Consider the following 12,445-nt stretch of genomic DNA (forward strand, 5'->3'; position numbering starts at 1 on the left):
TGTGCCTTCAGCGGCCCCGTCACCATCCTCGTGTGCCGCGGCAACGAGGGCGCCGTCGGCATTGCAAGGGAGCTCAAGAATGCGGTGGGGGAGGGGCGCGGCTCTACCGCCAGCGCCGAGGATGTCGCGATCCGCGATGCGGAGGAGGCGCTCGAGGGAGTTAACGCGGCCCCGCTCTCCGGGCACGTAGTGTTCCTGCTCTACCTGAACAATAAGACCTTCCTGGACGCCGGCGGCGCCGTCGCGCGCCTCGTGCAAGCGGCGATGGACCGACGCATCACCATCGCCATGGTCCACGAGCAGGACCCCATCTGCGGCGGCGTTCCGTTCCGCAACTTTTTCCAGCAGACGCCGCAGGTGCTGCAGCGGTCGCCGTACAAGCTCTACGACACGGTGGCGGTGCCGCTCTACTCGTCGGAGGAGCACCGCAAGGTGAGCTTGCGCCAAGTGCTGCGCGGCATGGGAGCCGTGCCGTGCGACGCGGGGCCGCTCGAGCGACAGTGGCAGCTCCTTCTCCGCCGCATAGCGGTGGCTCGGCTCCGGCAGCGCCGCGGCTCCAGCGACGCGCGCGAAGAGGAGCAAGACGACTCACTTGTTGAGGCATCGGCCGCTCACGGCTCGAGCACGACGGTCGACGCTGAAATTTCTGCGGTCCCTTCAGCATCCGTCTCTGTCTAAACTAGAGCATGACCGGGCCGGACAGACTCGACCATAGCATGCGATCTGTGCATGCCCCGATGTGATGCACTTCTCTCTGACCTCGAAACACTGTGAGCCACAGCAAGCCCCGGAAGAATGTGCCATCCTCGAAACACGTTCGTTCACAAAACTTATCGCGGTTTTTTTACTTCGACATACGGAGCGCGTTCGTAGAGTACGATGACAAAGGCAGACTGTAACAGACTGAGACACACACACTTACAGTATCGGAGGGGGAGGGGGGGGGGGGGGGGGGCTGTCGGCGGCTCGTGTGGCTCAGGCGCGCCTGCGCTGCGCCGCCTTGAGCCCTCGATCCGGCGCGACGCGGGCGTGGCGGGAGGGGCGAGACCCCAGACCCGGAGAACTAGCCATCGAGATCATGTCATCGAGAGAGATCATGCTATTGCTTCGTCGTGCTTGGTGGCTCGAAAGTCGAATCCTCGCCCTGGCCCTGCTCTCGCCACACATTTTTCTCATGAAATGTGACTGCTCAACGCGCGCCCGGTGTGCCGTCTCGGCTGCGAGTGGGAGTGCGTCTCCACTGGCCCGAGACCCCGTGCGCACACCACACCTCCCACGGGTCCTCGGCCGCTCGGCCAGTGCGGCCACCGTGCGCGTGAACTCGCGCGAGCCCGCACGACGAACTCCCCGCCACGGTCGTGCTCCCCTTCGTGGCTCGTGGCCTCAAGTGTTGCCGCCGCCCCCCATCGCCTGCCGCTTGGCCGCCTGGCTCTGGAAGGAGCCGAAGTTCCGATTCCACTCCTCGAAGGCGGCGAGCTCGCCCGGCCCGACGCTCGCGCGGATCGCGCCGAGAGCGTCCTCGAAGTCCGAGAGGCGGATCGGGCGCATCTCGCTGGAGTGCACCCCGCGGAGCAGCGCCGCCTCGAAGCCCGGATCGCGGCATGGCCCCATCGCTGCTTCACGGCACAGCGCCGCCATGTCGGAGCCCGAGTAGCCGTCGGTCGCCTGCAGGAGCGAGCCGATGTCGGCCTCGCCGATCGCGTGCACCAGGTCCGCGAGGCCGCGCGTGAGCATCTCGCGTCGCCCGGCCGCGTCTGGCAGCGGGATGAGCAGCCGCTTGGAGAGGCGGCGGCGGGCCGCGTCATCGAGCTAGGGCGGAGGGGGCGAGGGTGAGGGTGAGGGTTGGGGTGAAGGGCGAGGGCGAAGGGTGAGGGGTGAGTCCAAGGTGCGGTGGATGTGAACGCAGAACGACGACCATAGCTCACAGGTCGGGTCTGTACCGCGGAGCTGCAGCTTCTGCTAGTGCTACGTGCTAACCTGCTGCGGCCGGTTGGTTGCGCCGACGAAGAGGAGGCTCTCGTTGGCGTCGGCGCCCGCGACGCCGTCCATCTGGACCAGAATCTCATTCCTGACTCGGATGGTCGAGTCGTGCTCGCCTAATGAACTACTAACCAGCTGTTAATTCGCTGTTAATTAAAAGGCCGGATGGTCGAGTCGTGCTCGCCCTCGCGCCGCTGGCCGAGCACCGAGTCCACCTCGTCGATGAAGATGACGGACGGCTTGCGCGCGCGCGCCACGCCAAAGAGTGCGCGGACGAGCCGCTCGGAGTCGCCCATCCACTTGGACATGAGAGACGAGGCGGAGATGGAGAAGAAGGTGGCGTTGTCCTCGGCGGCGATCGCCTTTGCGATGAGCGTCTTGCCGGTGCCGGGCGGGCCGAAGAGCAGCAGCCCGCGAGGCGGCCTCCGCTGCCCGGTGAAGATGTCCGGGCGGAGGAGCGGCCAGACCGTGATCTCGCGCACGGACTGCTTCGCGTAGCTCAGCCCCGCGATCTCCTCCCACGTCACGCCCGGCGTCCACCACTTCGTTGAGGATCACCTCGGCGAGTCGCGCCTCGACGCCGCGCATGGCCGGGTGCTCCATCAGGGCAACCACCTCGGGCGAGACTTCGCCCTCGCCGCCGCCGCCGCCGCCGCTGCCGCCGCCGCCGCCGCTGATGCCTCCACCGCCTCCACCGCCTCCACCGCCTCCACCGCCTCCGCCGCCTCCGCCGCCTCCGCCGCCTCCGCCGCCTCCGCCGCCTCCGCCGCCTCCGCCGCTCCCGCCGCCTCCTCCAACGCCCCGCGGGCGGGCAAACGGCCGCCGCAGCCCCGCGGCCCGCGCCCCCCCCGAGGTGCCGCCACCGCCCGAGGTGCCGCCACCGCCGTCGGGAGGGCCATTCAGGGCGGCGTGCAGCCCCGGGGGCCCGCCGCCCCCCCGCCCTCCACCGCCGTAGTGGCCACCGCCGCCTCCGCCGCCTCCTCCGCCTCCGCCGCCTCCGCCCCCTCCGCCGCCCTTGCCGCCCTTGCGCATCAGGTCGATTTGGCGCCGATCCCGCGCCGACATGAAGCCGCCCGCGCTCTCCGCCGCGGAGGCCGCCGCTTGACGAGGCTCTTGACGAGGCTGCGCCTCCACGCGGCGCGTCTCGCCTTGCGCGTGGTGGGCGTGCGGAGGCGCTCGCTGCTGCGCGCCCCACCCCGCCCCGCGACCGCCTTGCTCCGCGGGCAGGCGGCCCGGACGTGTCCTGGACATGTCCGGGACGTGTGCGGTCCGGCCCTCGGAGGTGTACCGCCGACGCTGCCAGAGCTGGGCCGCACCGGGGCCCGCCAGCCGCCGGCGCAGGCTGCGCGGCGATTTATTTTCGTAATACTGCTGCTCCCCCTCGAGAAAGAAACCCCGCGGTTTTATCTTCGTAATACTGCTGCTCCCCTCGAGAAAGAAACCCCACACACTGGCTCGACTGTTTCGCTTTTTAGTTAGCGCGGCCCGGGATACCGAACAGCGAACTGCGAACTTTGCGTCGCGCTACAAATTTGTGACTTTATTGGACTTTCAGCCTCCTCGATTTCACAACTTCGTGTCATCACGTGACACGTCGCTTTTCAACCGGTCGGTACGTACGCGGTACCCGGTATTTTGTTTGCCGATTGCTGATCTTGCACTTGGACCACACACTGCTCCTTGGCCCCAAACCAGCCTCAGAGCTCAGACTCGACAACACAAGACTCACTCGGCTCAGAGCCCGATCCGAACGAACGAAAAATCGATCGATGATTTCCACGCACCACCCCACGGAGTTTTCTTGAAACTAGGAGAGAGATTTTTTCCCCAACAAGAAATCACATTGGATACAGCCCAAGCAAGCCGCAACACAAGTCAGATCTCTCTCTCCTGGTAGATTTTTTTGCTAAAATCTAGAGCCGGAAAAGAAGTTTCTCCCAAAAGGCGCCAGGAAAAGAAAACCGAACGGGCTTCGTCGTCCTGCAGTCGACCCGTGCACAGATGGGCAAAAAGCCCAAAGACCGGCACCGGCGCGAGACCCAGAGGGAGGCGGAGCTGGCGCTCGAGCGGGAGCGCGATTTGAAGCGCGCGGCGAGGCGCCAAAAAGCCGAGGCCAAGCTCGCGGCGGCGGGGCTGGCAGTGGGCGGGCCTTCGGCGTCGACGGCCAGCCCGTCAATGGAGGTGGAGGGGCCGGCAAACCCATCGCTCGAGCCCACTCTGAGGAAGAAGGGCACTTCGAAGCGCAAGGTGGGCAAGAGCGATATCGACCTGGCCGTGCGTAAGGCGCTGCCGCGGCTGAAGGGCAGCGGGATGATAGCCAAGCGGCGGCCTCGCACACCATCCAAGCTCATGAAAAAGCAGATGAAGCGCGTTGCGCAGAGTTCAGGGATGGACATATAGCTGTCGCAGAGACGAGGTATGCAGGAGAGGTTTGAAATGGCGGGCGCGTAACGTCTAACGACAATCTAACGTCTAACGAGATCGAAAACAGCCTGCGCCCCCCCCGCGCAGGGCGGTGCAGCGGCGCGCGCGAATCGCAAAATCTCAGGCACGTACGCGAAAAATCGGGGCAGTTTCGGCCCCGCGGCGCGAAAAGAAGGAAGATGCGCCCTCCTCTCACCGACTGCGGCACCGACTGGGAGGCAGGGGCACCGCGCCGCGCCGCGCAGGCGCCGCCTCCGAAAAGGGAACATCTCGACGCGCAGTCGCGCTCTCACTCTCTCTCAGACTCAGTCGCCGCCCCCGAGGCCGGCCACGCTGGGTGGAGCCGGTATCTGCGCAGCCCCCGCGCCCACCAGTCCTCCTCGGCGTCGGACTCCGCGAGCCGCTCCGCGCGCGCCACGAGCGCCGCCTCGTTGGCCGCGTCGGCAGACACGTCGACAGGGATGGCGCGGACGGGCAGCGGGAGATCTCTCCCACCGCGACCCTGGAGCGGGCGAGGGCGGCCGGCTCAGAGGGCGCCCCGCGCTCCCCCGGGCCTCCCGGGCCGGCAAACCTGGCCGCCGGAAACGAGGACGCGCCAGTCGGTGAAGACGTGCCTACCGAGGGACCAGTCTGGAGCGGTCAACCCCCCCTGTGGAGCGCGCCCCGCTGGTCAATCAAAGGGCGCACTCGAACACGCGGACCGTGTGAGGCGCGAGCTGCGGCGAGGTGATGACGGCCACTTCGCCGAAGCGGATGAGAGCGCGCTGCCGCTTCGCGAGCGCCTTCGAGTAGAGCGCCGCCTCCTGCGAGAAGGAGGTCGTCGGAGGGCGGGAGGGCAGAACCTGCGGCCCGGGAGGGGGCACCCACCCACAAGTTGCCAAACTCGGCACTGGTCTCCTTGAGCAGCGCCTCGATCCTCCTCCCCGGGCCAAAGGCGTCTATCCCGCCTGGAGTGACCCTCGCCACCTCGCTCATCATCGCGGCGGCGATCAGGCCGCCGCTGGCGCCGCCGCCTCCGCCGCAGACGACGAGCGAGCGCGCCACCGCGCCGGAGAGCTCGACCGCGGATGCGATCCCGGCGGCGACGGGCGGGGGGAGCCGTCCTCGGCCCGCGGGTATGGAGGGTTGGCTCGATGCTGCGCGCGGCGGCGGCCTCTCCCCCATGAGCCCGTCCGCGAGCACAACCACCAGCGTGGCCCACGGGTCGCCCGGCTGGTCGCCGGTCGGCAGGTGCGTGCCCCCTCCCGGAACGCCGCCTCCCGGAACGCCTGGCACGAGCCGCGACCTCCCACCCGAGGGCGGCCGGATGGCCTCCAAACCCTCGCCTCGGCCGTGCTTCGGGGGCTCCGGGAACTGCTGACGGACGATCGGCAGCGGCGAGGCGTGCAGCTGCATCGCAGCCTGCAGCTCTTCCGACATCGCGGTCGAGAAGGTGCCGTCCCCCGGAGAAAAAACCCTGTGCGCTCCTTCGTCCTGCAGGCACATGCTCTGACGGCTAGCGCATCACACACCTCTCCTTAAAATCCCTGTGTGGTGGCGGCGTGCCGTCCTCCCATCCCTCCCTTGGCTTGTCTGTTTTCTTTCTTTCTTTTGGCACATGCTCTGAGTCCACAGCTCCGGCCCTCCGTCGCAAACTTCCGGCACTGCGTCCAAAGCCGTCCTAAACCTAAAGCAGCGCGCCGAAGAAGAAACCAAGAAAAATCAGCACCTTTCTTCCTTTCCCAGTCTGCTGTGAGAGGGGCTTGTATTCGTAGAATTCTTCCTTTCCCTCCTCCAGCTAAAAGTTGTATTTTAGAGTGTTTTCTAGCATTACATGCATGTACCAAACAAGTCGCTACCAATTTTGTCCGTTATGTGAAAATCGAATTCGCTGGAGATCACAAACCTCAAAAACACAATCTCAACCCCCCAGGCACAGTCCACAGACAACCAACACATTAGACCACTCGCAGAAAGGAAGATAAAAACCCACGAGAGATCTGCTGTGACGACCCCCGCGCCGGCGCGGGAGAGAGAGATTATGGAGGGAAGAGAGAAGAAGGGAGTGGTCTAGAGAACAATCTGCTCTCACAAATGAGAGACACGTAGCAGCCACTGTACGACTCGGCCTCGCCGGCATAGCCAACCCTCCGGCACCGCGGTTCGCGCGAGAGGCCAAAGGTTTCTTATGCGCCGTTCCATCCGGCGACGTCCAGCAGCTCCGCCTGCCACGAGCCTACATCCTCGACGGTGGTGGAGTCGTCGCTCGTCACCGTCACCTCGGACACCTCGCCACTGTCGCGGAATATCTTCATCTTGCGGAGGCGCGGCGCGTACACGTGCATCGTGACGGCCGGCTCCAGCGAGCGGTTCTCGATGCGGTGGATCCCAATCTCATTGTTGGCGTAGGTCTGCTTGCAGCCGAGCTCCGGCCCATCGCCCGGGCCGCCCAGCGGAGACACTCGGATCCGCCGCAGCGGGCCGCACCTGCCGCGAATGTGGCCCGCCGGGTCGGCCGGGGCCCCCTCCAGCCGGGCCCGGGCTCGCTCAAACTTTCGGTCGAGCAGCGGCAGGTCGAACTGCACTTCGTGCACCTCGCCCTCCACGGCGGTGACCCAGCAGGACGACTCGTCGTGGCAGTGGATGGTGCTCTGCGACCCGGGCGGCCAGCACATCATCAGCACCTCCATCGCTGGCGTCGAGTGCACCACATTCCTTGTGTAGCGGCCAGGGTCGTCCTCGTCCACCGAGAGGAAGCCGCCGTACTCTTCCTTCCGCGGGTACCAGCGCCGAAGCTCCGCGGCCACGGCGCGCACGTCGTGCTCGGCGGTCCGGCTCGTGCCCGAGAGGTGCCGCGTCAGCGACTGGAGCAGCGAGCCGAGCGTGTGGGCGTGCGGCACCAGCATACCGCCGCTGCTGAAGCAGGGCTCCCCGCCCTCCGACACTTCAGCGAGCGCCGTCTGGATGGAGGGACGGATCGTGCGCTCGAAGCGCTGCGCCTCGGCGCGCGACAGCAGGGTCACCACAAAGGTGGCCTCGCCGCCCGCCCCAGCCATCACCCGCACATCAGAGACGCCTGCCTCGACGCTGTCAAGCTCGAGCGACAGCTGCTGCACAACCCGCTCAAACGCCGCGCCCATCCCGGCCGCCGCGCGGAAGGAGAGGACGACCATGGTCTCGCCGGTGCCGATAGGAGTCATATCTTGCCACGAGCTCGAGCAATCGCTGTCGAGCACCGGCACCGGCGGTGCCTGTTTCTGGCGGCAGGCAGCTCGTGCGAGCGCCGAGAGGCCGGTCATGTACCGCGGCTGCGAGACAGCCAGCCGCAGCGCCGGCGGCCGCAGCGCCGAGGCAATGCGATGGTAGGACATGGCTCTGGACTGCACACACAAAGCAAGACAAGGAAACAGCCATCGATTTTTGACACGCGCCTCGAGACCTCGAGAGCTCCTTGGCGAGAGCTCCTTGGGCCTAGGGCGGCTGGCGGCTGGCAGGCTGCGCGGCACTCCCTGGCGCCTGCCTGGGTGGCCCTTGCGGCTCGCCCCCACGTGCTTCCCCCGTGAGCCGTATCTTGGCCCTAACCCCCGCCTGGGACCCGAGCTGAGGACCGCACTCCTCCGAGCTCCGTATAGCCGCACACAAAAACAAACTAGATCCAGCCGCATAATACTCATCACTCTCCAAAAGTGAAAAGTGCTCCGCCAATCCAATTAGAACTGAGCTGGGCTGGGCCTGGGGGGGCGAACGGGCGATGCCGGACGTGGGACGGAGCGAGTTGTGGCGCCAGCACTTTGGAGCACTCTTGGAGTGCTCAGTGCAGAGTCGCGAGTCGGCAGCCGCACGCGCCGCACGCCCAGGACCGGGTAGCTAAGAAGCGCACCCAGTTAGCCAGACGATTGGGATCGGGTTACGGGCTACAGAGAGCCCTAGCCCTGCGAGCCCTAGGGGGTGCGCGGTCGCAGGGCCATAACACGCGCGGGTGGGGTCCAGCCCCTGATTTTTTCCCCGGATTGCGGATAGCGGATTTGACACTTTTTGGTTTTGTCCAGTATGTGCATTTAATGTGAAGCACTGCTATCCGTGGCCCCCCGCCCCTCGCTCACCGCCCGACGTCCAGCCGAGGGCCGCCGCGCGCAAGCGGTCGAGCAGCCCCGCCCCCCTCATCGCGAAGAGCGCCGCCTTGTTTTTCAGCGTCGGCTTGGCAAGGCGCAGCACGCCCTGCTGGGCGCACGAGGCGACGAGCTGTCCTGTTGCACGCCGATGCGGTGACGAGACGGCGAGAGGGGCGGTGGAGCGCGGGCGATGCGGGGAGGTCTCGCCTGTGTCTGGGCGGTAGAGGTGGCCAAAGCAGAGGGCCCTGCCGGACCCTATTCAAAAAGCAGCGCCCTGAAGAGGCCCCCTGTTCACGCCCTCCGGCAGAGGGGCCAGCCTGGCCGCCTGCAAAGGGCGCGTGCATGTCGTAGAGGAGCCAGTCATCGGCGTCGAAAGGGCCGTGGAACCACATCGAGTGGTCCAGCGTCGCGAGCGCGCCCAGCTTGGGCGATGGGAAGGAGATCCGATGGGGCCGCAGCGCCGTGAGCAGGAGAGGCTGGTCCGAGATGTACGCGGCGCAGGCCGCGTCCAAGCCGGGAGCCTTCGTGATTGGCTCGCGGATTCGAACCCACAGTAGCTGGCGGCTGGGCATGCTCGGCGGGTCCGGGTCGAGCGGGTCGTGAGGAGCGCCCACCGCATACCGCACCTCGATCGGCGATGCGCGGAGCTCCTCAATCAGCGGCAGCAGCGCCGCAGGGGCGCGTGCCATCAGGTCGCCGAGGAGATCGTCCATCCCCAGGCACTCGTCGGGGGCAACCACACCTCGAGGCATGCCGGTGACTCCGTCCGCTCGCTCCACGTGCCTCAGCTGCGACTCCTCGGGCCGCGCGAACTGCGCCTGCATCTTGAAGATGATTTGGCCGTTCTGGATGGCGTCCACGGAGCGCGAGTCGAAGGAGCGCAGATTGGAGGTCTCGCGGCACTGGTAGATTATATCGCTAGTTGGACTGCCGCGCTTCAGAAAGTACGAGTGCAGCGAGATGGGCAGCCAGGAGTCGCGGTGGACGGTCAGCTGGGCGGCGTGCAGAGCCTGACCCATCACCTGCCCGCCGAAAACTGACTTGCCGCCCGGTGGCACCCACAGGAGCTTGCTCGACGCACGGTAGAGCCCGCTGTCCACCTGCGTTCGTCAGGTCGTGCTGGAGGCCGAGTGTACTGCGGTACGTGTGACGAGCGCACACCTCGTCGAGGTCGAGGTGCGAGCGCCTCGTCGGACGCAGCTGGTGCCGGGTGAACCGGGTCCGGACGGCGAGCCACACGACACGGCGGTGGGGACGAAGGCAGGCCTTGCCTCTCATGTACGTACGTCTCTCTCTCTCTTGTTTCGCAGCCACTTCGGCGCCCGCGCCAAATTCAGTTTTCTTTTTAGTAATTTTTTTAGCTCCACTGTATTCCATGACGCCCCGGCTCGGGATGTGCTCGCCTGTCGCGACGGCTGCCCCTCCCTCGCCGCCAACCCGTCTCCTTGCCTCCTCTTCTCACGGACCACAGGGGCTGCACAACAAAAGCACACAAACACCCCAAGTGTTAGATTTGGGAAAAATAAAAAACCTTCTCTCTCCAAAACCGGTGGTGCCAGTCCGCGCCAGTCCGCGCCCTTGTCGTGCCAGCCTGCGCAGTGCCATGGCCGCCCACCGCATCGGCGCACGTCTCGCGGGCCTCTCGCCGGAGCAGCTGTGCGCCTTCATCGACGAACAGGCGCCTCTCTGGAGCGCCGCCGCCTTGCGCGTGGCGGAGGAGCACGCCGCACTCGTGGAGCAGCCCGAGTGGGTGCTCTCCGAGGTCCTCCTCTCGCCGGACCTCGCCCCGCACATCCTCGCCCAGCTGCCGACCAAGGCGCACGCCGTCAAGGGGACGTGCCGCGCGTGGCGCCGCGGCTGGAAGGAGACGCTGAAGAAGCGCGACAGGCCGCGCCTGGTCGTGTTCGGCGGCCACGGCAGCAACGACGAGCCTGTATCCTTCATCAGCTCGCTGGAGCGGTACGACCCCTCTACGAATGAGTGGGAGGGGGAGACTGTGGCGCCGATGCTGACGGCACGCGACTGTTGCGGCATGGCGGTGCTCGATGGCAAGCTCTACGCGGCGGGCGGCAGGGACGAGGGAGACGAATCTTGCAACCTGGTGGAGCGGTACGACTTGGCTACGAAAGGGTGGGAGGTTGTGGCGCCGATGGCGGTGGCTCGGAATCAGCCTGGTGTGGCGGTGCTCGACGGCAAGCTATATGCTGTGGGCGGCATGGAGACTGGCGACGGCGGCGTCCCCAACCGCCTCAGCTCGGTGGAGCGGTACTGTCCCGCGACAAACGCGTGGGAAATGGTGGCGCCGATGGGTTCGGTGCGGCAGAGTCCCGCAATGGCGGTGCTCGACGGCAAGCTGTATGCTGTGGGTGGATACGGCATCGAGGAGGAGGAGGAGGAGGAGGAATGGGGAAACGACGGCCGCCCCCTCAACTCTGTGGAGCGATACGATCCCGAGATGAATGCGTGGGAAGCGGTCGCGCCGATGGGGTCGAGCCGAGACGAATGCGGCGTGGCGGTGCTCGAAGACCAGCTGTATGCTGTGGGCGGGGAAGGTTCGGAGCCCGACTCCGACGACGGCGACGGTGCCCTCAGGTCGGTGATTCGGTATGATCTCGCGACGAACACGTGGGAGACGGTGGCGCCGATGTCGACAGAGAGGAAAGCGCTCGGCGTGACGGTGCTTGACGGCATGCTCTACGCTGTGGGCGGCGAAAACTACGAGGGAGTGGCGGACGACGACTACGAGGGTCCATTCATGAAGAGTGCAGAGCGTTTCAACCCGGCGACGAGCGCTTGGGAGGAGGTGGCGCCGATGGCGGCAGCGCGGGCCTTTGCTAGCGCGCTCTCGATGTAGAGGGCGAATAAGGGCAGCTCTCCGATGAGGAGCTGCTGTGCGCAAGGCGCCCCAGCTACCGCCCGTGCCCATGTTCTTCTGCACGTCAATTTTTGCCCTGCTGTGTGAGTGTGAGAGCAAGAGTTTGACTTGCACTTGTAAAGCCGCCTGCTCCGGAGCACTTGGAGTGCAGTCATTACGGCTCTAACCTCACATCCGGCCGGGGATAAATAAATAAATAAAACCGTCAAACTCTGAGACGAGATGGGATTTAGGGACGTGTGTCCCCGCCACCTGCACGATCTTGGTGTGAGGGATCTTCAATCCGTGTCCCCTCACCCCTCGTCACAACCCGACACGGAAGAGCGGCAAGAGTTGGGGCGCTGCGGCTACGGCTGCGGCTACGAGAGGGGCCGGGGTCGCGGGAGAGCCGCTGCGCCGCGTGGACGCGCCTACACCGCTCTTGCTCCGCTCGCCACCTCTCGCAAAGTCCAAAGTCATACAGTGGGTTGCGGGCATTAAGAAAGCGTCGCATTAAGAAACCACGCCGAGCGATTTCAAGATTTCTGCAAAAATCTAAGAAACCACGGCGCGCCGCAGGTGCGGCTCCGAGAAAAGGCCAGACACGAGTGTGAACGGGAGCTCCCAGCTCGTCAAATGAAAATTTCTCTTCGCCTGCGCGGCGCGCGCACTTGGCATTTTGCAAGTCTGCGGTGTTCTGAGTGAGCGGTGTGGATGGAGGCGTGTGCGTCTTGAGTCGGTGGCAGACTGGCTGGCGGCATCGGATCCGGGACCGCAGCTCACCTCTTCCGACTATCCGGGGCCGGCTCTGACCTTTGACCTACCTTGATTGAGTGCCCCGGCCGAAGTTAAGAAACCACGGCGTGGGGTGGGTGAGGGGTGTGGAAAGGCTTAGAAACGGCGGCGTGCCGCGCAATCCTGTTTTCTTAATGCCCGCAACCCACTGTAGCCATCACCTCCTCCGGCAAGTCCTTTTCGCCTATCTTGCCGTCCCTCGGCCCCCTCCAAGGGGGGGAGGGAATTGCGGGGTCCCCACGGGCGCCTCAGTTCGGCCCTCCCGAGCGAGGGGGGGAGGGGAGCAAGGGGGAGAGATATC

General features: G+C 65.8%; 5 protein-coding genes across 5 annotated transcripts; 1 reads left to right on the top strand and 4 right to left on the bottom strand.

Annotated features, from left to right (window-relative positions):
• Positions 1–1,383: 1,383 nt before the first annotated feature.
• On the bottom strand, positions 1,384–2,516 carry EMIHUDRAFT_62433 (hypothetical protein; the record flags this gene model as incomplete). The annotated part of the gene is made up of 3 exons (XM_005757741.1): positions 1,384–1,809; positions 1,978–2,115; positions 2,187–2,516. Coding segments are annotated over 3 exons (894 nt in total), but the record flags the coding sequence as incomplete, so codon positions are not given.
• Positions 2,517–3,981: 1,465 nt separating this feature from the next.
• Positions 3,982–4,380, top strand: EMIHUDRAFT_199056 (hypothetical protein; the record flags this gene model as incomplete). The annotated part of the gene is made up of 1 exon (XM_005757742.1): positions 3,982–4,380. One exon carries the CDS (start codon positions 3,982–3,984, stop codon positions 4,378–4,380), a length of 399 nt encoding a protein of 132 aa, XP_005757799.1.
• A 313-nt stretch (positions 4,381–4,693) lies between these two features.
• On the bottom strand, positions 4,694–5,889 carry EMIHUDRAFT_199057 (hypothetical protein; the record flags this gene model as incomplete). The annotated part of the gene is made up of 4 exons (XM_005757743.1): positions 4,694–4,906; positions 4,976–5,018; positions 5,092–5,207; positions 5,272–5,889. 4 exons carry the CDS (start codon positions 5,887–5,889, stop codon positions 4,694–4,696), a joined length of 990 nt encoding a protein of 329 aa, XP_005757800.1.
• A 370-nt stretch (positions 5,890–6,259) lies between these two features.
• EMIHUDRAFT_433165 (hypothetical protein) lies at positions 6,260–7,756 on the bottom strand (the record flags this gene model as incomplete). Its single annotated transcript, XM_005757744.1, has 2 exons — positions 6,260–6,322; positions 6,343–7,756. A coding segment is annotated over one exon (1,187 nt), but the record flags the coding sequence as incomplete, so codon positions are not given.
• Positions 7,757–8,401: 645 nt separating this feature from the next.
• EMIHUDRAFT_433167 (acyl-CoA thiolesterase) lies at positions 8,402–9,137 on the bottom strand. The gene is made up of 4 exons (XM_005757745.1): positions 8,821–9,137; positions 8,703–8,750; positions 8,457–8,630; positions 8,402–8,427 (listed from the first exon to the last, which is right to left on the bottom strand). Exons 1-3 carry the CDS (start codon positions 9,065–9,067, stop codon positions 8,458–8,460), a joined length of 468 nt encoding a protein of 155 aa, XP_005757802.1. The 5' UTR covers positions 9,068–9,137; the 3' UTR covers positions 8,402–8,427; position 8,457.
• Between the last annotated feature and the right edge of the window lie 3,308 nt (positions 9,138–12,445).

This window comes from Emiliania huxleyi, assembly GCF_000372725.1.
Source record: "Emiliania huxleyi CCMP1516 unplaced genomic scaffold EMIHUscaffold_9, whole genome shotgun sequence".
In the NCBI taxonomy this organism is placed as follows: Eukaryota; Haptophyta; order Isochrysidales; family Noelaerhabdaceae; genus Emiliania; species Emiliania huxleyi.